Below are 26,217 nucleotides of genomic sequence, written 5' to 3'. Positions count from 1 at the left end.
TAAATGGAGGGTGAAATTGATGAACACCCAAATTTGGACTGAATTTACAACTAAAATTGATATATATATATGTGTGTGTGTGAGAGAGAAATTAAATGTCACCACATTTTGTGATGCCCCCTGCTGGTGAAAACATCACACCACAGCCTACATGATAGTAGAAGTCAAGAGCTTTGGGGGGGCACAGAACAGTGTAAACTAGACTAAATTCAGGAAAGGGGCAAGACTAGGAAGGAAAAACAAGGGGAAACTAATGTGGATGAACTAACTAAACCAACAAAACGGAGATACTCACAGGACAAGGGACAAAACTGAAGGGGGGCAGACAGGCTTGGGGAATCTTGGATCTGGTGAGTGTTGGGGAAAAGATGGAACAAGGCTGGGGGCAGACACAGGCTGGCTCGGGGAACGCAGCCAGGAAACAGGCTGGGGATCAGAGGCAGGAGAAGACTGGCTGGGGGAGGATCCAGGTGGAGAGTGTGTTGCTGATGCAGGGGGTTCCAGGTGGCAGCGGCTCAGAAGAGGCAGGAGGCAGAGCAGGGACCAGCAGAAACAAGAGGGATGAAGGTCTCTGGTCTGGCAGGGTGTGGTGGAATGAACAGGTTTTATGAGAGCTGTGGTGATTGGGCTGAGGTGAGCTGATGGCCACAGCTGTCTCCAATAGCTGTAATCAGTTAGTGATTGAGAGGGTGAGCAAGGAGGAGAGAGAGAGGTAGAGAGGAGGGAGAAAAGAGGGAGAGGGAGACAGGCATGGGCTGAGGGGTTTTGACACATCCATCCATTATCTATACACCGCTTAATCCTCACTAGGGTCGTGGGGGGGCTGGAGCCTATCCCAGCTGACTTAGGGCGAAGGCAGGAGACACCCTGGACAGGTCGCCAGTCTATCGCAGGGCCACACTTAGAGACAGACAACCAAGAACACTGACATTCACACCTACGGACAATTTACAATCACCAATTAACTTCAACATGTTTTTGGACTGTGTGGGAGGAAGCCGGAGAACCCGGAGAGAACCCACGCTGCACGGGGAGAACATGCAGAAAGATTCCGGTGCCCCCACCGGGACGCGAACCGGCAACCTTCTTGCTGCGAGGCAACAGTGCTACCAACTGCACCACCTTGCAGCCCGGTTTTGACACATACAAAGGCTAAATTTGAACACATTTCAGAGCATAGAAAAGTGATCGATTGATGGCTTATCATTTTTAACAAGTTTATCTGCCACATTCAGATAGTCAGAATTTGGTATGAAGAACATGAAAGCATCATTCCACCTTGTATCAGTGTTTCCAGCGGGGGCAGGCTCTCCGGGGAGAGGTGGCGACGTAAACAAATGACATTTGACTGCATATTTTACTTTTACAACATTTTATTGAATGGCCTGTTGAAAATGGCTTTTTAAAGGCTGGATATAAAAATAAATAAATGAAACAATAAAATTAAATAAATAAAAATAAAAAACAATAAATAACAGTTTCTTTGTGGGGCTGTAGAATCCGTGGCAAAGTTTGCACCTAGGCTCAGAATAATGAATTTTTCTGGGTTTTTTCTAGAAGAGCTCTCAGGCTCTGTTGTAGGGAAATTCTCCAAGAGGTGACCTCTGATGCTCAGCAGCATGCAGGATGGAAGCTGATCCCCTGCAGCCTGTTTCTCAAGTCAGTCTTCACCTACAAATAGAAACAATGATGAGATTGTTGCTTTCAATTTCCTACACCCTAATCATTTTAAAATTGTTCATGGATACTCACCATTATCAGCCTGTGCTCCCCTTTAGGTTCTTCTCCTCTACTCTCATCTCTCTCCTTTTTTGCACATTAAGGCCTGTATGTTAAAGCATTAGTTACTGTTTTCCAATTCATGTTTTCCGTGTCCTCAGGGGGACACATGACATGAATTTAGTCCATGTAGACTGTTTGTGTGCAGGCCAAATTTTGTGACCGTACGGAGTGTCTGCAAGCATGTCGACACTGAATGTGCCAGGAAAACAACCGGACATGAATTAGCCTTACCTTAGCTGGTAGCAATTAGCCTTAGCCACTGTAAAAGCAGGTAACTATTATATGATTATAATTAATTGAAGCTCATGATAGCGTTAGTCACAGGCCTGACAGCTAGCTTCATCGTAATGTCCTCAGTCTGGCATTTTCAGCAAAATACATTCCAGCTGCACTGACACCAACAAGTGAAACATTTAGGCATTTTCAGTGTTACAGGGAAACTGGGCATGCTTGTGAAGGACCATGGTGTTTATTACAACGTCAACAATATCTACTAACTCACCCTTGAAACAGCTGCTCTCTACAAATGTCCATAAATGCATAACCAATCAGATAAAGCTGTGGAAAGGATATTGCTTAGACCACAGACAGTTCAGACAGAGAAAGACTGCATCAGAAAGAAAGTAGCACATTTAATTTATTGATAATTGGCTGCTCATAATGACAATACTGATAATCATAAAATGCCAATATTGGGAGCAATCATCGGTCAGTCTGATGTTTGATCTATTCCTAATACTTGGTGACAGTTGAAGGAAAGAAAACAAAAACTACCTTTTAACAGGAAGAAATCTCAAATCAAATGATCAGAAATGTTTGTTAGTCTGTAAAAACAGAAGTCCGTAGCTGCTGTAACTGAGTTGCTGTGTGCTGTATGTATTTCATGTTTTTATACTTTGTTGTGTTTATATATATATATTTATTATATTTTTTGTGTTGTATTGTTGTAACCCTTGTTGCTGCCCTCTTGGCCAGGGCTCCTTTGTAAAAGAGATATGGGACTCATCTGGTTAAATAAAGGTTAAATTAAAAAAAAATAAATAAATAAATAGAACCAGGCTGAAGAGGATGAGGCAATGGCAGAGAGAGAAAAGATGAGCAGTGAGAAACAAGTCCAAAACTCATAGACAAGAGAGTAGAGAGCCTGTAAAAGATGAATGTAGCCTCTGAGTTTTAGAGTGAAGTGAATGTCTTACATATACTTACACCACCCCCTGTTGACTAATGACCAATAGGGACTGGCTTTTTTAATTTATTGTACCTCTCCACAGTGAAAGATCTCTCTCTCTTTTTCTCTCTGGTCAACTACCTAACCAACACCTATACACATTTTCCCACATTCTCATAGACCTCATAGTAACATAACCCAGTAGCCCCAAGACATGAGTGAAATAACATCCTTGACCTAAAAAAAATGAAACATGAAGCTCTTTGCTTGTTGATAAACTCTAATCTGTTGTTATAGGAAGAAAGGCATAATTTGTCTCACATCTTGTCAGAGAAATACAAGAGTGAGGACTTATAGTATGAGAGTAAACACAAAACTATTTTTCCATACAATGTTTTGACAAAGGAGTGTTTGTTATGGCCTTGTTATGACCTTTAAAAGGTGTGTGTGCCAGACCCAAAACGAACAGAGAGCAGGGTAAAGGGTAAATAGGTTTATTTCAGGGAAACCGGGGAGCGTGGGGCACTGGGAGGCAGGTGAAGGGATCCGAGGTTGGTGTGCAGTCGCCGTGCAATATGTGGATCATAGTTATTAGTCAGCATACTGTACCACTGCATTCTGGACTTTTGGATTTCACATGGGTCAAGGACTTTTTTTTTTTTTACTTCATATACAATGTAAAGAATGGTGGAGAGAAAACACAACTAAGATTGACTCAAAGTTATACAATTGTCAAACGATATTGTGCTAATGTACTTATGGCCTTTTTAAAACTAGACTGCTCAAAGTTTTATTAATGCATTTTGTAGATATGTGCATCATGCTTTGTATAATCGCCTATTGTATTTTTTTAACAGAATGTTAAACCACATGAACATTATTTTTATTGATGTCCCACCAGGTCATTCTGTCCGGCATCGTAGGCCTCACAACATGGAGGAGACCCATGCTTCTACTGGTAAGAGATATGGTGGTGATTGCTTTTGTAAAGCTGTAGTTGCAGTGCAGTGCAATGTTTCATGAAGAGCCAACTGTCACAGGGGTTTACGGAGAACCCAGGTGCACATTGTGTGCATAGATTATGTGGAGGAGGTGCTTATTTACAAAGGTGACTTACAAAGTGAAATCAAAGTGCAAATACACAGTGAATAACTAAATGCAGGGATCAAGGACAAATAACCAAATAACCTGGGGGAGTGAACAAGGGAGAGTGAGCAACTAACAAAGTAATCTCAAGACCAAGTAAACTGAGGAGTCAGAACACAGAAAAACCCAGACAAAACTAACAGAAGGGAAGCAACAAATACTGAAGACATGAAGCTAAACACACAGAGGCTGACAATCAAATGGGATAACAATATACAGTAATAATAAAACAAAATCATTTTAATTTCATTTTTTCCAATTGACCTTCACACATCTCCTGGAAAACTCCACCTTACACAGGGCTGGGTCCAGAGGGGTAAAAAATTAAAACTTTGCCAAACATTTCAGAATGTAACCATGAAGATTCTCAACGTGTGTTCACTTCATCCAAAAAATGCCTGGATATTTTTTGCCTTTTATATGAATGGATACGGAACTTATACGCAGCTGGAGCACATGGTGCCTGCTCAGCGCCGGTGTTTACAGAATGTTAACGTTGGTCAGTGTGGGCGCACACATCTTTATAGTGATCTCTATAGTTATTAGTGTGGACAGGTCATAACAGTAAAATTGGTTAATGCCTGACTGTTGGAAGAGAAGAACAACAAAAACATCACAGTATATGTGCTGTCTGATAGGGGAAAAAACGTGGCCCAGACACGAAAGATAATTCCAATTGAAATGTATTGGTTTGAAATTCATGGTGGGGGACATGAAAAAATTGGGCAATTTGTGTCCCTGGACATGAATCAATAGATTAAGTTTCGTGACTATTCCATGAGTTGCCGTGAGACTGGGTTGGTAGCAGGCAGCACAAGATCCAGAGTAATATGTTGAGAACAAGGCAGGAAACCAGTCAGTATTGGACAAATCAGACCAAGAAAAATAGTAGACAGGTAGAAAAGTGTAAGAAAACAGAAATTCCTTCCAAGTACCCCACTATCTCAACAACCACTAAATAAATGGTACCAAGGGGTATCGTCATTTCTTTGACCCTCCTTTTATTGAAAGTATCACTTCAAGATTCCTTATTCGTGCAGCCCATCAAGTCACTTGGATTTCTTTCTTATTGTTCATGGTAAAACTGTTTCAGATCATTTAGTTAGTTGTGCTGGTGTACATAATTGTGAAATCATGCCACAGATTCTCAGTCCTGTTAAAGCCTGAGCTTTGACTAGGCCATTCCCAAGACATTTGAAAGTTTCCCTTTAAATCACTTTACTGGAATTTTAACAATTTTAGGGTCATTGCCCTGCAGGGTGAACCTTGATCCTAGTTCACCCCCATGCGGTAGTTTTATAAGGCACTGTATTTAGAGTTGGACTGTAAGCCTTGGTCACAACCGGATGCATCACTTTTGGGATCGTAAGTCCGAAACACGAGCGTGTGCCGTGAGCATACCTTTTATACTCCTGGCGTGGGGTGACGCACGCCCACCGTGCATTCGATTTTGTTCATTTTGTTCGCAAGACGGACTTGCGTGGCACGTACTATCTTGCACCTATTTTGGATGCAAACAATTTACAATTTTCAATTTACAATTTAATTTAGCAGACGCTTTTACCTAAAGTGACGTACATCTGAGAGTAGATCATATTCATACACCAATGGCGAAGGAGCTGCCATGCATGGTGCAAGCCTGCCATTGGGAGAAACTTCAGGTTCAGTGTCTTGCCCAAGGACACTTCGACTGTGGAGGGACGTGCGACCGAAGTACCAACCTTGCGAGTAGAGGGCAACCCGCTCAACCACCTGAGCCACAGCCGTAGGAGCGCGTACAGCTGGTTGTGACCAAGGCTTTAATCTAATATGTCATCTCATATCTTTCTGTGTTTGCGTATGGCCTGTGCTCCATTTCAATCCTTCGCACCCCTCTAGGTCAATGTGTTTATCCTGCTGTCTGTGGTGTGTGTGTTCCTTAATCTGGCTGGATTCATCATGTGCTGCCAGGGAGCCCAGCTGGTTTCCAGTACAACCAGCTGCCAACTGGTGAGGCTTTTACCTTTCTATGTCAGCCTTGTTTTGCACTTGACATTTACAGATTTTTGTTTTCTTTTTAATTTATGGTCTTATTTATTTCCTCTGTTCATCCTGTGGAATGTCAGCAGAAGGTGACATCTTGAACTCTTATTATTTTCAACTAAAATCCAGTTGGTCCCATTTTGGATCAACTAAAGGCTTTTCAGAGAGGTTTTTGGAAATTCTGACAAAAAAAATTGCTGTAGCCCAGGTTAGCAAAAACATTGTGCAGGCAAAATAAGGCAGTTCTACAGATTTGTTTTATATGTAAGTTGAAGAACATATCCTGATCAAAAATAACTCCAAAGTTCCTTACAGTAGTACCACAGGAAAAGGCAATTCAACCAAGACTAGCTACAGTTGTGATTAAAAGTTTTTGTACACATGGAAAGACGATTTGTGTGGCAGTCTGGGTCAAAAATATCCACACAGATATAATATTTGATTAAACATCCTTTGGCCATTTTCATCTCAACTAGGCACTTTTGTAGTCATCTACATGCTTCTGGTTTTATCTTGGACTACTTCTTTTGATGGAATTTGTTAAGTTAAACATTATTTGTTGGCTTTCTGACACAGACCTGTTTCTTCCACAGGTTCTTGATGGGGTTCTGGCTGACTACTTTAGGTTTTTCTGAAGAATGTGGATATATTCCTCCTTCATTATTCTGTTTACTTTGTGTAAAGCACCCATTCCACTGGCACCAAAACAGGCATGGTGGTCTTAGTGTTAAGGACCTTACCTTCTCTGCTCCAAACATATTTCTGGTCATTGTGGCCAAATTGCTCAATGTTTTATCTGACCACAGACATTTCCTACAGAAAGCCTTTTCTTTGTCCATGTCATTAGCAGCAAACCTCAGTCCACTGGAGGAGGAGAAGGTGAGGCCTTTAATCCCTAGAACACCCAAAATACTGTTAAGCATGGCAGTGGTAGTATTATGCTCTGGGGCTGTTTCACTGACAGTGGAACTGGTGCTTTCCACAAAGTAAATCAAATAATGACAAAGGAGGGTTACCATCACATTCCAGCCAGAATTCTACAATTCTACAATTTCATTTTGCTTTTACCCAATGTGACGTACATCTGAGAGTAGATACAACACAGGCAAGGATTTAGTCAGAAGAAAACAACTTAGACAAGTGCCAAGTTCAGGTGTGATAGGGCGTTGATGCCAATAGCAGGAAAAAGGGTAAAAGGATTTTATTTTATTGTATTTTTTTCAGTCTTAGTGCAAAGGTGTTCAGTGAAGAGCTGGATCTTTAGCCTTTTCTTAAAGACTGAGAGGGAGTCAGCAGATTGAACAGAGTTTGGTAACTTGTTCCACCACCGCAGAACCACAGAGGAGAAGAGTCCAGCTATCGACCTCAGGCCCTGTTGTGGTGGTTGTATCAGGCGGGTTTTGTTGGTTGAGTGTCGTGAGCGGGAGGGAGTGTAGACCTGAATGACAGAGTTCAGGTAGGAGGGAACTGTTCTCGTTGTGGTTTTGTAAGCAAGTGTCAGAGTTTTGAATTTGATGTGGGCAGCAACTGGAAGCCAGTTAAGCGATCTGAACAGCAGGGTGATGTGCTGTTTTTGACTGGTTGAAAACCAGATGTACTGCTGCATCTTGGAGAGGTTTGACCATGGATGCGGGAAGGCCTGCCAGTAAGGAGTTGCAGTAGTCGATGCGTGATATTATTAGAGCCTGTACCAGGAGTTGTGCTGCATGTTCAGAAAAGAAAGGTCTGATCTTCCTGATGCTGTACAGGGTGAATCGACATGACAGAGCAACAGAGGCCACTTGAACCTTGAAGGTTAGTTGGTCATCAATCATGACACCCAAGTTTTTGACAGATTTTGTGGGTTTGAGTTGGTTTGAATCAAGCTGGATGTTGATTCTGTTGTAGAGAGGGACTGGCTGGGATGACAAGGAGCTCAGTCTTAGAGAGGTTAAGTTGAAGGTAGGGCTGGACCCGAATAGCCAACTATTCGTTCGCTGTGCTGGAATCAGGATATCAAACTTGATCTCCGAATACCCCCTGCTGTCGCAGCAGTCGCGGAAATGGTGCCGTCACCACTAAGCTAAACACAGAAACTTTTCTCAGTATTCAAATGTGGCCTGTGCATCACAGCCCACTCCGGCCCGTCAGAGCCTGACTGCACCTTGCGCCCTGCCCCTACTCAGACCAGCCCTAGTTCATCCATGCCAAGATATCTGCAAGGCATGATGAGATCCGGGCAGAGACTGTGTGGTCGTCTGGGGGGAACGACAGGAAGAGCTGGGTATCATCAGCATAGCAATAATATGAGAAACCATGGGCGTGGAATATTGCACCAAGTGAGGTTGTGTAAATTGACAAGAGAAAGGGACCAAGCACTGACCCTTGAGGAACCCCTGTGGATAGACTGTGAGGTTCAGACACTTCTCCCCTCCAGGATACTCTGAAGTATCTTCCTGAGAGGTAGGACACAAACCAGCGGAGGGCAGATCCTGAGATGCCAAGCTCAGTGAGTGTGGAGAGGAGGATGTGATGGTTAGCCATGTCCAAGGCAGCTGACAGAGCAAACAGCAACAGAGCTGAAGACTGTCCAGCAGCCCTAGCAGAACGCAGAGATTCTCTTACAGATAGGAGTACAGTCTCAGTAGAGTGACCCTGTTTAAAACCAGTCTGATATGGGTCATACGGATTGTTGTCACAGAGGGAAGTAGAGACTTGGTTGAAAACAGTTCGCTCAAGTGTTTTAGACAGAAAGGGCAGGAGTGAAACTGGTCTGTAGTTTTCAACCTGGGCTGGGTCGAGTGTAGGTTTTTGAGTAATTGGAGTGACTCGAGCTTGATTTAATGTAGCAGGGAACCCACCCGTAGCAAGTGAGGAGTTGATGATATGTGTTGTTGCAGGGTTAAGTGCCGAGGAAATGGTTTGTAAGAGGTTGGATGGTATCGGGTCCAGTGGACAGGTAGTAGGACAAGAGTCCAGCAGTAGCTTGGAGATTTCCTCCTCAGTCAGAGGGGAGAACGAGGAGAATATGGCCCTATGATCTGGTGGCTGAACAGTGAGTTGGTCAGACAGAGACTTGAGGGCCAACACGTCAGCAGTGAGCAGAGTGGAGAGTGGTGGAGGAGGTGGATGGAGGAGTGAGTTAAAAGCAGAAAATATTTTTCGAGCATCTGTAGTGCCACAGATCTTGTTCTGATAGTACTTTCTTACTGCAGTCGATAGATAGATAGATTGGAAGAATAAACACCCAGAATATGACCAAAGTAGTTAGTGAGACTACAGTTACATACGACAATTAGAATGCAGCACAGATAAGCTGCAGAAAAAGAAATCCTTTCCCCTAAGTGTAAAGCAATTTCAGGCCTTTTTCTTCAAGTGCTTGGAAAATTATACATGAAATAGGAAATCTTTCCAGGGTTCCTTCTGTTAGCTTCACTCAGAAGATCCTCACAGTGAATATGAACCACACCTGAGATGAAGAAAGACATCACAGTATCAGCATTAACAGCAGAATTAAGTAAGGGATAATGCCCGACGAGGTGTCCATTATCAGAAATTAATGGACGACGCGGAGGCGTGAACCGTCCGACGCGAAGCGGAGGCGTGAACCGTCCGACGCGAAGCGGAGGACGGTTGCTTCCCGCTTATACCATGGTCACTTACGAAAGATATTACTAAATAAATATTAAATCAATTATTAATACGTTAATGTTTTTTACCGTTAAAATCGTAAGTTTTCCACAACAAGCGGCTGAGCGGACTATTTCATGTCTCTCGTTGTGACGCGTTGCCAAGGTAACCGGTCGGCCGCAGCTGTTATATTAGGCCTAAGTGGAGGGAAGTGAGATGATTGCTTAACGTGAGGGCAGTGCACCTCTTACCGCTTGTGTGTGTCCAGAGGATGATGCGAAATATAAATATATTTAACGTATGTTCTGAGTTTCTGTTGCCACGGTTACCAACTACCGTTTGAGTCAGCGCATTAATTTAGAACAATCAGGTTATTTGACCGGAACTTCTTTATAGGTGTCCTATATCACTTTTTAATGGACACCCTGCAGCCAATCAGAATCGAGTATTCACCCAGACCATGGTATAACCAGAGTTAATTTAAATGGTACAAAAAGAAACTGGTTTGCACAACCAAACAAACAATCATCTTCATTAAGGAGGGTGCCGGGCCCTCCAACAAAACAGACCTGCTTCACACCGCAAATTCCTGGGAGATGGCGGTTGATGTTGGGAGATGGATGAAGTTCCCAGAGGTGTTGTACACAACCCTCCAACCAGATATCATGCTGTGGTGAAACAAAGACCAGAAGATGATCCTGGTTGAGCTAATGATCCCATGGGAGGAGGGTTGTGATGAAGCCCATGAGAGGAAGGCCCTCAAGTGCCAGCCCCTGGTTCAAAACTGCAGGGACAAGGGCTGGCAGGTGTGGCTCCTCGTGGTGGAGATGGACTGCAGATGCATCCCTGTCAAGTCAGCATGGCAGGTGCTGTTAGAACTTGGATTTGACAGGAGAAGCAAAAAGCAAGCTGCTGGCAGGATGGGGAGGAGGCAAAACGAGCCTCCTGTTGGCTGTGGAGCAAAAGCGAGGAGGAAAGCTGGAGGCCAGGAACAGATAGGTAGTGATTTGGCCAATCACTGCTGGCCCGCCAACTGGAGAGTGTAGTGGTTGGAGGGCTGAAACACTCAAGGAAAGATGAACACCACCTGACGATATCTGTACCCAGCCAATGGCTACAGTTACCAATACAGGCAACAAAAAATGCACTCAAAAGTGTATATCGCAAGTAGCTCATTACAGTAACACTACACACTTTGGCCTGATTATATAAAGCAAACTGCACCTCCTTCTGGAGTACACTGCATGCATTTTATCTGACTCTAAAGCTGCATATGAAGTGTATTAAAAACATCAATAAGAAAATGAACATTTACTTACCGAACAGATTCTGTCAGTGTCTGCTGGAACAATCAGCTGAAGGTCCTTATTACGGTAACCCGAAAACTGATTACAACAAGCCAGCAGACAGTAAAACTGTCTGTGGAAAACGTGCTGCTACTCCACAGATAAATAACGACAAACTAACAGTTATTATATCATAAATGACTCCAAACAAGTACAATGGAACAAACACTCTTCATCTGGTTTCATATTATTCATATTCCTAATAATATAATTAATGATGCATAAAAGCTAAATCAAGTGGTTTGCAATAGGCCTTTTCTGTGTATCACTATCAAATATAGGAATGAAGGTGTTTGGCTACCATTAAAGAAAGACAGAATATTAATGAGTAGGCTAACATCATGGACCAGTCTTTATAAATATTACATTAAAAGGGAATTTGTTTACATTCTACAATATTTAGATATGCACATTAATGAAAGTGAAAACCCAAAAGCCTTGGTAAGCCCCAAGCTGTAAGCTCATTAAAAGTTAGGACATGATGAAAAACATCCACACCAAGTTTTCCACTTTAACAATGTGGATTAGTATGTGCTGCTGCTTAATATACTCTTCCCATGTTTTATTTTAAGCTCTCTCTCTCTCTGTCTCTCTCTCTCTTCAGAGTGAGGCTGGAGATGTGTGTTACTGCTGCTCTCTCTCCCCCACATCCAAATGTCCTGAAGACAAGCTGCTGGAGCTCTATCCTGCTCACTCCTGCAACACCATGAGGATTCTGCTGAAGGTACATCTCAATGTTGCACAGTATACACGAGTATTCGGTGTGAGCTTAGTAGTGAATACATCCTGAGTAGAAGTGCACATGTACGGTATTTACACACACCAAGTACAGATTTATAATCACTGGATATTCCACAAAAGAAAAACATGCACTAAATCTCCCGTTAGGTTTTACAGATAATTCTGTGTGTTTTCAACACGGTGAATATTATTTTTGATGACAATTTACTTCTCATTACAACACCTTTAAATAGTTTGGACAAATTTTCTATTTCTGATTTTATATTTAGATTATGTAGTATTTGCCGTATCTCAAAAGAACAGCAGAATGCTCTTTGGGCATAGCAACCTTTTAAAACTGTTGTCACTGTACCCCAGATCTCTTCATAGCTTTCACCCCCAGCCTCCTCCATCGCCCTTAAAACCTCTTGCCCACCGCTTAAAAATATCCTGTGCAAGGAGCAAATCTCCAACCTGTATTTTAATGGTACCTGAGCATACCTATACACACACAGTTCTTATGTCATAGTGCTGTAATAAGAACAACCCACTGCTGTGGCTGCCCAGGGATCTGCTGCACGCCACTCTCCCTGGCAAACCAAAAGGTTAGTCACTCCCAGTCCCGAGGTCCGACATCATCCTGCCCACCCAGAAAGTTTGTCGGGCATTGCTGTCGGCCTGTCTCCCACTCCCTTTCTTCTCCCCACGACCCTAATCATCAGAGACTCCATCATCAGAAAAATTGCAAATGCAATTACACTCTGTTTTCCTGGAGCTACTACACCTGGCTTCCTCAACAAACTCCCTCGACTCCTGAACTCATTCCTGACGGGTTATTAACATAACATAGTAGTCTACATCGGCACCAGTGACATCACCCATCAGTAGTCTGAGCTGACAAAATTAGGGTTTGTCTGTTTTCTTGTGGGAGTAAAATCAGAAGATGAGAGGGATGGGTTCCATCTTAAAGGATGATGCTTGCTCTGCTGACTTAGCATGTTTTGTAGAGCTACTGTTCAGCCTTTTTTTTTTTTTTTTTTTACCAGTGCAGCCGTGTTTGCTGACCATGTAAGGTCCTCTGACAGGTGGGTCCCCAGGAAATTAAAGGAGGAGACCCTCTCCACCTCCTCCCCTTAAATAGTTAGCGATGCAAGGTCATCCTTGTACTTCCGGAAGTTAATAATGGTTTCTTTTGTCTTTTTGAAGTCAGCGTAAGATTGTTGTGTGTGGACTGTTTTGTCAGACTGCAGACTTCATCCTTGTAGGCTGTCTCATTATTGTTAGTAATGAAACCCACCACTAATGTGTCATCTGCAAATGTAATTATTGTGTTTGAAGGGTGTGGGCAATGCCGTGAGATGTGTAGAGGGAGCAGAGCAGAGAACTCAGCACACAGCCTTGGGATGCATTGATGCTGAGGGACCGGTTGGTGGAGAAGTGTGGGCGAAGTCTAGCCTAACTGCTGGTAGAAAGTCTTTGATCCACATGCACAGAGTAGGAGGAGTTTCTCTTTTAGTCTCTGGAGGATGATGGTCATAAACACTGAGCTGAAATCAATGTACAGGATTCTAGCGTAGGTGTCTTTATTATCCAGGTGGGTGATGACTGAGTCCAAGGTGGTGGGTTTTGCATCCTCTGTGAAGCGGCTGGAACGGGAACGGTAAGCGAACTGAAGGGGGTCAAGCGATGCAGGAAGGCTGGCTGTGATGTGTGGTTTGACAAGCTGTTCAAAACACTTCATCACAATCGTGTCAGTGCGATGGGGCGATAGTCATTCAGACAGGCTACAACTGATTTCTTTGCCACTGGAACTATGGTGGATGTTTTGAAGCATCTGGGGACAATGGCCTGACTGAGGGAGATGTTGAAAATGTCAGTCAGCACATCTGCCAGCTGGTCAGTGCAGATTTCTGAGAACACGTTCCGAGATGTTGTCTGGTCCTGTCGCTTTTCGTGGGTTGACCCTAGTTAGGGTCCTCCGTGTGTCTGCTGCGTTTATGGTGAAACCTGGCCCGACAGATGAAGGGAAGGACCAGCCCTCTCTCGGATTGTCGGGTTCGATGCTTCAAAGCGTGCAAAGAAGTTGTTGAGCCTGTCTTCGTCATCATCGTCGACCCCCTGCCTAGTCTTGTAGACCGTCAGCTCCTGGACTCCCTGCAACATTCACCTGGTGTTTCCTGTGTCACAGAGGCGTTCCTGGATTTCTCTGTGTAGGTGTGTTTTGCAGCAGAGTGGTACACAGCCACAATGAACAATCCTGTGAGCCTGAGCTCAGGACAAAGAAACCCTGAATTTCAGATACTCTTCAGTTTCAGGTCCTCTCATGGCAGAAGTGTAGCAAAGGTCGTGCGTGAAATGACAGCCAATGGTGAAGCCGCTCGTCTCCTAACTGGTGATTTGTCTGTATTGTCACTGCTTGTATTCAAATACACAGACTTTTCAACAACGAATATTTTGTACGTATGGACAACTCTTTGTACGCATTGACAACTCTTATTACATGTCTGAATTTTATACAGATGAGCAGATTTTTTACACATTTGAAACCTGATTACAGACAGACAGATTGTGAGGCAACTTTGTAGATTCTGGTCCGCATTGACACCTGCTTTTACACATTGACACATGGATTGAGATACAGACAGACAACTCTCCCTACGCATTGTGCACTGCTCTTCAGTAGGGGTTTGAAAACGGGCACCAGCATAACAGAAAGATGATCAGAGCGGCCGAGGTGGGGGCAGCGGGTTGCTGTGTATGCATCAGGGAAGTTTGAATACACCAAGTCCAGTATGTTCTCTCCTCTGGTTTTAACGTCCACAAATTGCTTGAACTTGGGAGTACACACTTAAAATCCCCTGCAACCACTATAAAGCTCTCTAGGTGTTTAGTTAAAAGTTCACTGATGACAACATGTAGCCCTCCTAGCGCCTCGTTAGCATTAGCGCTTGGAGTTATGTAAACAACGGCTACAGTCACGTTGGTGAATTCCCGTGGCAGGTAGAATGGCCAACTCCGCCAACTGAGAGCAGTGTTTAGAGGTTAACGTGGCATTTACACACCAGTCTTTGTTTATATAGATGCACAGCCCCCCACCTTGGCTTTTACCAGAGCTAGCCGTCTGTCCGTCCGCTTGGAACAATGTTGTCCACTCCAGCTGTATTGCCGTGTCTGGAATCTTGTCATGGAGCCATGTTTCTCTTAAAGCAAACACACAATAGTCTTTCCACTCTCTCCCAGCAAACCTAGCTCGTCCAGCTTCTTGTGGAGCGTAGAGGCAATGGTACTGCTGGTCTGGAGGGGTTAGCCTTTAGCCTAGCATGGATCCCGCTGGTCTGGAGGGGTTAGCCTTTAGCCTAGCATGGATCCCGCTGGTCTGGAGGGGTTAGCCTTTAGCCTAGCATGGATCCCGGCTCTCTTCCTCCTCCTTTGTTTACGTTCACACCGTTTGCACTTCCTTCTCTCTTGAGTATCTGCCGATGTAGTCTCCGAAAGGATTCTGTGTTGGTGTAGTATGTCCAAATCATAACCGAATGCCGCAATTTTAGCACCGTTCACTGTCAAAGTCTCCCGGCTGTAAGTTTTGCGGAATGAACATCTAGGATAGACAAAACACTCAAAACATTCACTCTCGCTGTCTCCTGGAGGGGTTGCTGCATCTATGCGCGCCACCATCACCACAGCCTATATAGGGCTATAAGCCAAGGTTGGAGCAGTGACAAGTGATCTGACATGCCCAGATGTGACAGGGGAGAGGCTCTGTATCCCTTGGTGATGTTAGAGTAAACAGTTCAGTGTGCTACTCCCTCCCGTTTTACATTTAACATATTGGTCGAACTTTGAACAATATGAACAATCTATACTCTCTGCAATACTGCGTCCCTGCAATTATGAACTGCATGGCAGCCAACGTGCTACAACTGAACACAGATAAAACTGATGTCTTCACAGCTAGTCCCAATCACATTTCTGACATGGTCAACCCCTGCCTCAGACCACTTTCAACCAATATAAAACATCATGCAGCAAGAAACTTGGGAGTCGTCTTTAACCACAGCCTCAACTTTAACCAGCACATCAAGACTCTGATCCAATCATGTCACATACATGATTGAGAAGTTTATACACACTCTAAGTTTCCCTCGCCTGGACCACTGTAACTCTTTATCTTTCTCACCTTTAAATCTCTTCACGGACTGGCCCCGGTCTATATATCAGAACTTCTAACGTCATATTCTGCACCACGACCCCTGAGATCTGAAATCCAGCTACTGGTAAACATCCCACAATCCAGGCTCAAAACTAAGGGGGACGTGCTTTTAATTTTTTAGCCCTAACACTTTGGAACATGCTCAGCCTGGCTGTCCAAACAGCTCAGTCAGTTTCTCAGTTGAAAAAACAGTTAAAATCCCACCACTACAGACAAGCATTTATATAGCTTTTATTCCTACTCAGATGCTTGATTTTTGGTCTTTTTAGGGTTGCAGTGTTTATTACTGATGTTTGTACTTCTTTTTGTTGTTTTATCCAACTTTTTGTGTATTTTAATGCTGTGTGAAGCAAAGTGATTTTGGCAGTGTGCTTTGGATAATTATCATCCTGGAATATTATCTTCTGTCAATCTTCTACAGACTGGGAGTCACCTTGTCAGCCACAATGCAGACATACAGATAAACACAACCCATAGATCCAAAACGGAGAAAGTTCTGGCATCATAGACCATTTTCACTCAATTTGGTTTCAACGATCACAGGTTTCAGTAACAGGTTTGTTAACTTTTGTTGTATTGAGTTTCTCAATACAGTTAACTCTGGGGCTTGTATCTTCAATATAGTTTTTTGGGAGTATTTGTGCTTTGTTTTTCATAAGAGGAAATTACTGTTCTACTTAGAAAAAATACATTAAAAAGCCATCATGCATTATTTTCAGGTTAAATCATTTGGCCTTCAATTGATATTGCATATTGTATACTTTAAGTACATGTTCTGTTTGTTCTTCATGCATTTGAAATGATCATGTAATTGTTTTTATGGTTTGAAGAAAGTTAAAATTAAACCTTATAAATAAAAGATCATTTTGCACTTAGTTTAAAATATGAAGTTTATTTCTGATATGCTTCACTTTTTTTGTTTTTACATTACACTTGCTAAAGTGTTTGCACAGTTGTTGCTCAATGAAAAGTAAATGCACCAGGGAGAGATGACCCACCAAATGTCACCCTGTTGTCACATATATGTTTGAAAAGATTCATTTTAAATATGCTCTTCAGCATCTGACTGACTAGTGATTTATATCTTTAACAAAAAATGTTTTTGTGGGCACCGCTATAGCTCACCTGGCGTCCCATGTATAGGGATTTCTTTTATTAACAAATCCAACATTATCACAGAAGTCTCGCATTTTCTATTACATGAGCAGGTCAGAAGAACTTTGCAGACTATTGGTGGCAGAGATGTAATTCACAGTGCAACATTGCTGTATAAATCTATGATTATGAATTCTGAGGTAGTTGCTAATGACAACAAAAGTATAACAGGAAAGAAAGAAAACAAAAATGTCACGATTAATTTCTATGTCTTGGACATCAATACATGGAGAATATATACTGTGCACTGTGACAACTGCACAAAGCATGAAACAAAAATCCTGAGCTCGCTGGGTTTTCCAAGAACTGAGATGTGCATGTGTCTGTGTGCTCTGTATCTGCCAGAAGCTGTTATTTATCAACATTTTAGCAAATTTGATCCCATAATAATATGATATACTGTAGTTTGTTTTTGTACTTTTGTTTAAGCAAAGTACATGTAACCTGTCAGTTGTCCCCATTCTTTGCACCCCATTAATCCTGAGCTCTTCATCTGGTAAGAATATGGACAATATACCTGTTGTAGCAATATTACTGTGTCTTTTTCTTTCCCAGAAAGTGTTGTTTGCACTGTGTGCTCTGAGCGCTCTCACCACAGCTGTTTGCCTCATGGCAGCTGCCCTGAGATACCTGCAAATCTTCACTGCAAGAACACCTTCCATGGTATGATCACACCATAGTTCTGTTTTTATCTGATATAGTCATGTATTCCTCCTATAATGACATGTGATTTTAATGTGTATGCATTTATCATGTGTAACCCAGCAGCACTGAACATTTTGAAGGTTTATATAAACTAAACAAGAAAAGAATAGTTTGCTCTACTGCAGCAAGGCTGATACTTTACCTACAGTCAGGTCCAGAAATATTTGGACACTGACACAATTTTCAGCATTTCAGCTCTGTATAGCACTACAAGGGGTTTGAAATGAAACAATCAAGATGTGCTTGAAGTGCAGACTTTCAGATTTAATTTGAGGGTATTGACATCCAAATCAGGTGAATGGCGTAGAAATTACAACACATTTTATATGTGCCCTCCACCTTTTGAAGGGACCACAAGCAACTGGACAATTGGCTGCTTAGCTGCTCCATGGCCAGGTGTCTGTTATTCTCTCATTATTTCATTTACAAGGAGCAGAGTTCTGATCTTCTGCCAAACCTCTACAGCTGCTGTCTTCAGTTTCACTTTTGTTCTTGGGGCATTTTCCAAGCTTTTCTACCTTAGTGGTAACTAAAAGCGCTTTGCAATGCAAGGTGCCTGCCTGCCATTGGGAGCAACTTAGGGTTCAGTGTCTTACCCAAGAACACTTTGGCATGCGTAGGGGCTGGGGATTGAACCACCAACCTCAACCTGCTCTACCGCCTGAGCCACAAATGCAACACAGGCTACGCGATGTAGGATTTTAAAATAAATATTCAAATAGCCGAGTGTACAGTAGGGATTTTGTCTGTGAAATGTGAGGAAATTCGAAAAAGCTGTCAAACATTTCCACTTACAGCCCAAACTAAACCCAGAGGCACATGTTGGCTGGGATGCCAGTAGCTCCAAAAATTCCACAATCTTAGCACTCACATCAACAATTAACCAAATAGTGAGTCAGACAGAGATATTTACATACAATATGTCACCAGTGAGCATTACATATTTCTACAGAAAGACTGAATAGCGGATATCTGTTGACCACTGTTGTGTTTTTTGTTCAGATGGAAATTAACCTTATGTCGCACACACAAACACAGACACACACGCACACGAAGCTCTGGTGATGTGTGATTGCACGGGCTTCAGACAATACCCTTTACTATAGACTATAGACTAGAGTCTAGATTATTTTATTGTATTTTTTGCTTCTGTCTGATTTTTCCTTCGTGTTGGCTCGTTTTTCACTGCAGTATAAAGTCCTACACCCCTATGGAAACAGAACAGCCATAAATATGGAAAGAGAAATCAGAAATGTCTTCTGTGCAGTATGACACAGTTAGAATGACTCAAATCATCAAAAAGAAAAAAGGAAGATTGAATTTCTTTGATGATTTATTTTGCCAAAAAGCACCAACATGTGCCTGTGTGTGTTACCAGTCCTGGAGAGAAAAAAAAAGGTGGTTCTATGGTTTTTGTCTGGTTTGGTATGGTTTTATGTTTATGTCACAGCTGAGTCATTAATGGCTTCTCAGTGCTGAGGATGGTAGAATTTTTTTGTTTTTCACAGAATCTGATACATGTGGTTTATTTTTGACAAATTTTCATTTTGGGGAAGTTTTTAAATGAGACGAAGGGATTTTGATGCAATTTTAACATGTTACATTTGTATAATTTTTGTTTGGCTGGAATTGAACATCACAAGCAAATCATTCAAGGACCATTGGGAAGTTTTTGTTTTGTTTTTTATTGCAGTTTCTGGTAAATGATGTCATTTTATTGTATTTATTATTTTTTGTTTGACTTAATAAACTGTGTTGGTGGCTTGCTACCAGCTGATAAGTAAAACTAATGCAATAACCTTTATCGTGTTTTGTAATATCCCTCCTGTGTGACAGGATGACCCCAGGGCCACAGTGGAGAACATGGAAGAGCCTCCTCAGGCCCCTGACCCAGATGAGTTTGTGGCCCCAGCCCCTCCTCCCTCTTACTTCTCTACTTTCTGTTCATACACACCACGCCTGTCTCGCCGGTACCTACCAACACACTCACTGTCAGTGATATCATTTTAGTTGTGTTCAGCGGTCTTACAACGCTACATTCCCCATTCCTGCACCTGCATTTTCACCTTGCTTTCACTTACATATTTACTTCAGTCTTGTTTTTAGTTTTGATGTGTCTGATTTTCTTGGGAGAACACGGTAGGTCACTGATTAGTTTGACTTTGTTGTGTGTTGCAGGATGCTAGGGAACAGTGTGATACCTCTCCTTCATATCTACGGGGCTCGGATCAAAGGTGTGGAAGTCTTCTGTCCATTAGACCCCCCACCTCCATATGAAGCAGTTGTGGGAAGCTCGGCCAATGCAGTCACACAGGTACAATCCAAATTAACATCCCATTGCGATAAACGGGGACTCACTGGATTTTTGAAGGTGATTCTTAAAACATTAATTCATGTTCGTATAAATGTATAAAAAACATATATTTTTTGTATTGCCACTTAGAAGAACCTCATTTGTTAAAAGAACTGTGATCCAGATACATACAGAGTGGGATATTTTAAAGTTGAATACTTCAGCTTCGTATTGGCAACACTGTTTTAGAGGTTTTGTATTTTTAGTGCTTGAAACTACAAAATGTGAAAAATATGAAAAACAAGCCAGAAAATAATAGATTGATATTGGCAGCATTTGAAAATATACAGCCCCAGTCCTGAAGCTTGTTCCTTTCCTCTCTCAGTTCTCGGCTCCTTCTACCAGATGAGCACACACTGCAACCACACAAAGACAGTCAACCTAAAAGTCAACATTTATTTCACCCAGGATTCAAATCACCCAAGTTCTCTTTCTAACCTGTTGCGCCGCCACGTCCTCTCAATTGCAGACTGTGTTGCCATTTACACTCTCTCACCTGATCTGGGTGAAAAAGACCTCTGGCTGCCTGAAGATTCTCATCACAGGGTAGCTTTTCTCAAGCTGGCCAATGGAGCCAGGAGAAGGAGCAGAAGTCTAGTTTCCTCTCAGACCACTTGAATTACAAAACATTAGTATGGATTTATTACTGTGTAATGCCCATAAAAATACTGCAACCGAAGCATTTCCTCTGCTGAAACATTGTTACTAACCTTTCTAAATCCATATGACTCATTGAACTTTCTAAATGTTGCATGTCTACACCAGGGTGGCACAGTGTTGCAGTGGCTAGCACTGTTGGCTTAAGGCCAGGTGATCCTGCTTTCAAATCTTTGCCTGGGAGTTTGCATGTTCTCCCCATGCCTGCATGTTTTTGTTTTTTTTCCAGCTTTTCACTTGCTTCCTCACACAGTCAACACATATTTAGGTTAATTGGAGATTCTAAATTGTCTAAGTTGTTTACATTGAACTGCCCTATTAGATCAAACATTGAAGTGAATTTGAAGTGAACTGACATTTATTCATGTTCATGAATAGTTTCTCTAAAGGGAAAATGTAATGTTTTTACTATGCGCCTGTTACTTTTTTAATTTTTCTCGTAGTTTATGTAACTATACCCCTGTTGATTTCAGGAGGCAGAGCTGACTACGAATCAAGCCGCTGCGCCACCTGGAGCCTCTGTTCAAGGTACAGTATGTCCACACACCAGGTATGAAAGGCATGGATCTAGTGGGATGACAATCAGGGATGTGTATCATTAAGATGTTTCTGGTAATACTACTCTTACTGACACGCTTGTCAACCCAGTACTTTAACAGTACTCTTATCAGTGCTTTTTAAATTGTTTCTTTTTTTCAGTTTAAGTTAAGAATGCTTTATTATCTCATACGTATTATATAAACTAAGATTCTAAAGCAGCCCCTTCCAAGGACATGTTTTAAGCCCATCACTACCATGTACCATAATGTGATAATTGGAATTTATTTTAGATATTATATTCTACATAAATAAATACAATAATTAGCAAATCCCTTTATAGACACTAATGCGTTGATGGGAATGATCAGAGCACTGTTGACAGCATTGCAGGTTTTACTCACAAAATAAAATACTCTTCAGTGTGTTTGAAAAATGCACAATAGACACATATCTTGTAGTGATGAGAAAGAATGTACAACACAACATTCATAACAAGAGCAGGACCGTTAATGTCAGAACTTATCTATCCTCTGGCATTTAGAAATGTCACCCGGGGGCTTGTATAATACTGAGGTGTGATACCTATCTCTAATGACAATGTTTATTCCAAGTAGCTGATCTGTGAACAGAAAGATTAGCACCGTGGAAATCTTTGTCCTGTTCTTTGAGTGGTTCATCAGGTAGAACAAAAAGCTGTTTTGCTTGTGATGACATTTAGATGCATGATATAATTCTTGGTACTGATATCTTTAATAATTTTATATTTATATTTTTATACGTTTAAAAATGAAATCGTTCAAAGTGGAGGGTTTTGCAGCTTGGAGCAGGTTTTATCTGGTTTTTGGAGGCCAGGATCAAAGTTTTAAAATGCGTTTTTTGTTTTTTTTCTTTAGCACATAATTGACATTTAAATTCAGCCACAACATTCTCTCTTTTGTTAATATAGGTAGTGTCAGTTTTGTAAATTTGAACATGCATGTGTGTAGCTCTAAAATCAGTGCTGCAAGCTTACATATACTGTAAATACTTTTAGGCTGAATATTTTTGCTTCAGCTGACAAGTTTGTGCAATTAGCTAAAAGCTGTCAGCCACTTACTTATTCGCTGTAATGAAATGAAATGAATGAATGAATGAATGAATGAATGAATGAATGAATGAATGAAATGAATGAATGAATGAATGAATGAATGAATGAATGAAATGAATGAAATGAGCTGGTGTTCAGGTTGTACAGGTAGTCTGGTACACTGTGTGTGTTCTGACATATGCGATCGAGGACATGGGGCATGCACTTTTGTTGGCAATGAGCTGGTGAAGACTGGCCAGGTTAAAACTTACAATTCCAGCACAGTATAGTTTTAAGATCATTATGAAGTATGTAATAACAACAACAACAACGACAACAACAATAATAATAATAATAATAATAATACATTTTATTTATAAAGCACTTTCATTTAAAAAAAATCCCCATGTGCGACGAACCTGGATGAACCTTTAATGTGAAAAATGAAGAATGTACATTAATAAAAGGAGTCCTAAATGTTTCATTAATCAGTTGTACACATGATAGTGTGAACACTGTGCAGCTTTTCTAAGTTGTCATTTCTTGCCCTCTGAAAGTGATTCTGCTTGATTCTGACTTTACTTTTCTTGGTATTCTCATCATGTTCAGAATACTGATACCTTCACCGTGCCGTGTTCGTAATTCCCATTGTATTTGTTCAGATTTGTCATATTTGTCTTTAACCTATGTGAAGGAGTCTTCTCTATGTGTGTTACAGTTGTGAACAAAGGTTTAGAGACAAAAAAGACCACGTACATCAAGGCAGTTTTAAGTTTCCAATGACTCATGTAACTCTGAATTTCTATGATGGAATAACTGAAAGATATTTCAGATCTGTGATAGAATTATTATACCTCTTCTGGAAATATGACAAAATGTGCTGGGTCAAAAACATACAGCAATGCTATTATTTGGTTAAACATCCCTTGTCCATTTTCATCTTAACGAGGCGCTTTTGATAGCAGCACAAACGCTTCTGACAAGCCTCTGGTTGTATCTTTGACCACTGCTCTTTACAGAATTAGTACAATAAACTCAGTGTGTTGGCATTCTGACACAGTTTCTTCATCACAGTCCACGGGTTCTTGACAGGGATTAAATCAGGACCTGAACAATGTGGAAGTAATCCTCCTTCTTAATTGTTGTATTTACTTTATATAAAGCACCAGTTCAACTGGTACCAAAACAGCCTCTGAGCACAATCCTACCACTACGGTGTCAAATAGTGAGTTTGGTGTTCTTGAGGTTTAAGGCATCACCGCCTGCAAACCTATTTCTGGCCATTGTGACCAAATAGCTCAATTTTTGTTTCATCTGACAACAGAACTTTCCTCCATTTGGCCTTTCTTTGCATGTGATCAGCAACAAAAGTTCAGTCGAGCCCTGAGGTGCCTCTAGAGGAAAGACTTCCTTGCATGGCAACCTCTCAGCCCATGGCTCTGTAAAACACACTTGTTTGTGACACCTGTGTTCCAGCAGCTTCTAATTCATTGCAGAGCTGCATTTTGGTGATTCTTGGTTGGCCATGGTATAGATGGTCTTTATAAGTGTATGTAAACTTGTGTTCACAACTGAATGTACAATAGTTTTGCATAGTTCTAGATATATTTGTTGAGGCATTTGTTTGGGCGCATTCTTAAGAAGCTTAGGGAACGTGCTGCATCTCTGTGGACAAAATTATTTTAATTGGATCATCTGCACATCTTCTGTCAGTGTGTTTACCAGGTTCAACATTAATGTCAGAGACTGCCTTTTGTTTTAATAGTACCGTATCCATCTGTTTGTATCTTGTCTTAGATATGAGTCCCCAAATGGAATCACCAACACCGAATGTTGTTCCAAAGGCCAAGACCCATCTCCATCCTCCTCCTCCTCCTCCTCCTCCTCCTCCTCCACAGAATACGCCAGCACTGACATCCTGCAGGAAAAAAAGGATCTGTCGTTCCAACAGTGACCCGGTGTTGAATGACTTCACTGCTAAAGGTTGGCTTTTGTGGATGAGGAACTATGGGAATGGCTACTTTAGTGTGAGATGACAACTGTAGCACAACAGTCCAGGCTGCAAACACAATCAGCACATCATTTAGCCATTAAGTCAATAGATCTTTAGTGTTCCAGTGGGTAGCACTGTTGTTAACAAGTGGCCAACAATAACTCACTAAATGGAACAAGTTTCTCCAGCATGTCACGTAAGGTGGACAAAGCAGGGCAGCATTACATGAGCACACAGGACCACAAATCTGCAACCAGAAGCAGCTTTTATATAACAATTCCATCAATCCTATGCTATTTCACATTCATAATTCTGCACAAATACAAAAAACACACAGGATTGTTGCAGTCATCCCATAAAAACAGGCAGCAATTAAAATTAAAACCAATCTGTTGTGTTTAGAGGTGTGTGTGGTTATTCTGTAGCTGCACTCTGGTGCTGCACGACTCAAATCAGCAGCTGCATATTCATATACATACCTATCCTGTTACCTCTCAAAGTTTGAAGGACCTGCTGTCAGGTTTAAAAAGCATGTTATCTTTTAAAAAATAATACCAAAATTACACTTTTTTTTTTTTTTTTTTTAAATCAGTTAAAAATGTCGATTTGTGATATTTCTTTAAAATAACTTGATTCAAAATTTTATTGGAAAAATCGCTAAAAATGAACAGTTTGCACCAGATTCGGTCAAAACCAAAACATTCTGCGCTCTTAATAAACCATGAATCAAAATCAAATCAAATGAAATCTATTGTCATGTTGCTGTACATACACAGTAGTACAGGCAAGATAAGACAGCGTTTCTTCAGGATCATTTAATGAGTACGTTTCGCGGAATGCATGTCTGGGATAGACATGACACTAAACGTTCACTCTCGCTGTCTCCTGAAGGGGCCGCTGCATCCATGCACGCCGCCATCATGTTGAACATGACGAACCTCTTCAGGTCCAAATAAAACTGGCTTAGCTGTGGCCATCAGTAATGTGGAGAAATTTCTGGTACTGTTTGGTTAAAATGGGCAAAACTGCAGGCTGTGTTCACAGAGCAGAAAGAGGATAGAAGTAGGGCAGGGTTCCCACACATCCTGGAAAACCTGGAAAATTATTGAGCAATTTTCCAGTCATGGAAAATGAGAAAAAGGTCAAATGTCCAGGAAACGGTTAAGTTATCCTGGAAAATTCTTTATTCTCCCCCTGTCAATGCAAACGGGTTAAAAATTATGCGCATGCATGTCTGTTGTCACTTTATCTTCTGGGCAGCATTAAGGCACAGCGCTTCTCTGCTTCCAGCCGGCGCAGCGCCCCAGCTGACGCTACCAGGCAATCACATTTGCATTTCCGCTTAGAGCAGTTCTGCAACCCAGTGCTTCCAATTGACTTTGTCGTTAGATTTAGCGACTTTTCAGACCCTGGTAAGGACTTTGCGCCTACAGACAAAACTAGCGACTGTAAGTTGAAAAGTGTCGTTAGTATTGGTCCAAGAGTGTGAGGTTTTTCTCTCCCAAGGGCGGCCACAGGCTCCTCTCTGTCCTCCACTGAGTGACAGGCAGAGGAGCAGAGCAGAGTTATACTGGGCATGGTGTTTACTGGGTTGGCTGTGAGATGCAACATATCTCTGATTTCAGCCGAGCAGGAGCTTCGAGGTAATTGCAGTCCAGTCCAGTGAGACCATTGGGTCTTAATGTAATTTACACACATATAAGTGAATGCAGAAAATAAACAGGACTTCACATTGCTGACTTAAA

The 26,217-nt window shown here is 41.7% G+C and overlaps 1 protein-coding gene across 2 annotated transcripts in view; it reads left to right on the top strand.

The window, feature by feature from the left end:
- Window positions 1–26,217, top strand: part of fam189a2 (family with sequence similarity 189 member A2) — a 40,521-nt gene that overhangs the window by 9,419 nt on the left and 4,885 nt on the right. The window contains exons 2-9 of one of the 2 annotated variants that reach the window (XM_008285166.1): window positions 3,852–3,908; window positions 6,047–6,085; window positions 11,678–11,797; window positions 17,714–17,821; window positions 19,700–19,833; window positions 20,042–20,177; window positions 21,347–21,401; window positions 24,277–24,462. In XM_008285166.1, the coding sequence (XP_008283388.1) occupies window positions 3,852–3,908; window positions 6,047–6,085; window positions 11,678–11,797; window positions 17,714–17,821; window positions 19,700–19,833; window positions 20,042–20,177; window positions 21,347–21,401; window positions 24,277–24,462 (835 nt within the window). Of the gene's footprint in view, window positions 1–3,851; window positions 3,909–5,974; window positions 6,086–11,677; window positions 11,798–17,713; window positions 17,822–19,699; window positions 19,834–20,041; window positions 20,178–21,346; window positions 21,402–24,276; window positions 24,463–26,217 lie in introns of both variants that reach the window. The other variant, XM_008285165.1, reaches the window with a different exon arrangement.

Source organism: Stegastes partitus, unplaced genomic scaffold (assembly GCF_000690725.1).
Source record: "Stegastes partitus isolate 25-593 unplaced genomic scaffold, Stegastes_partitus-1.0.2 Scaffold389, whole genome shotgun sequence".
NCBI classification, from domain to species: domain Eukaryota; kingdom Metazoa; phylum Chordata; class Actinopteri; family Pomacentridae; genus Stegastes; species Stegastes partitus.
This window is presented reverse-complemented; position numbering and strand designations above follow the sequence as displayed.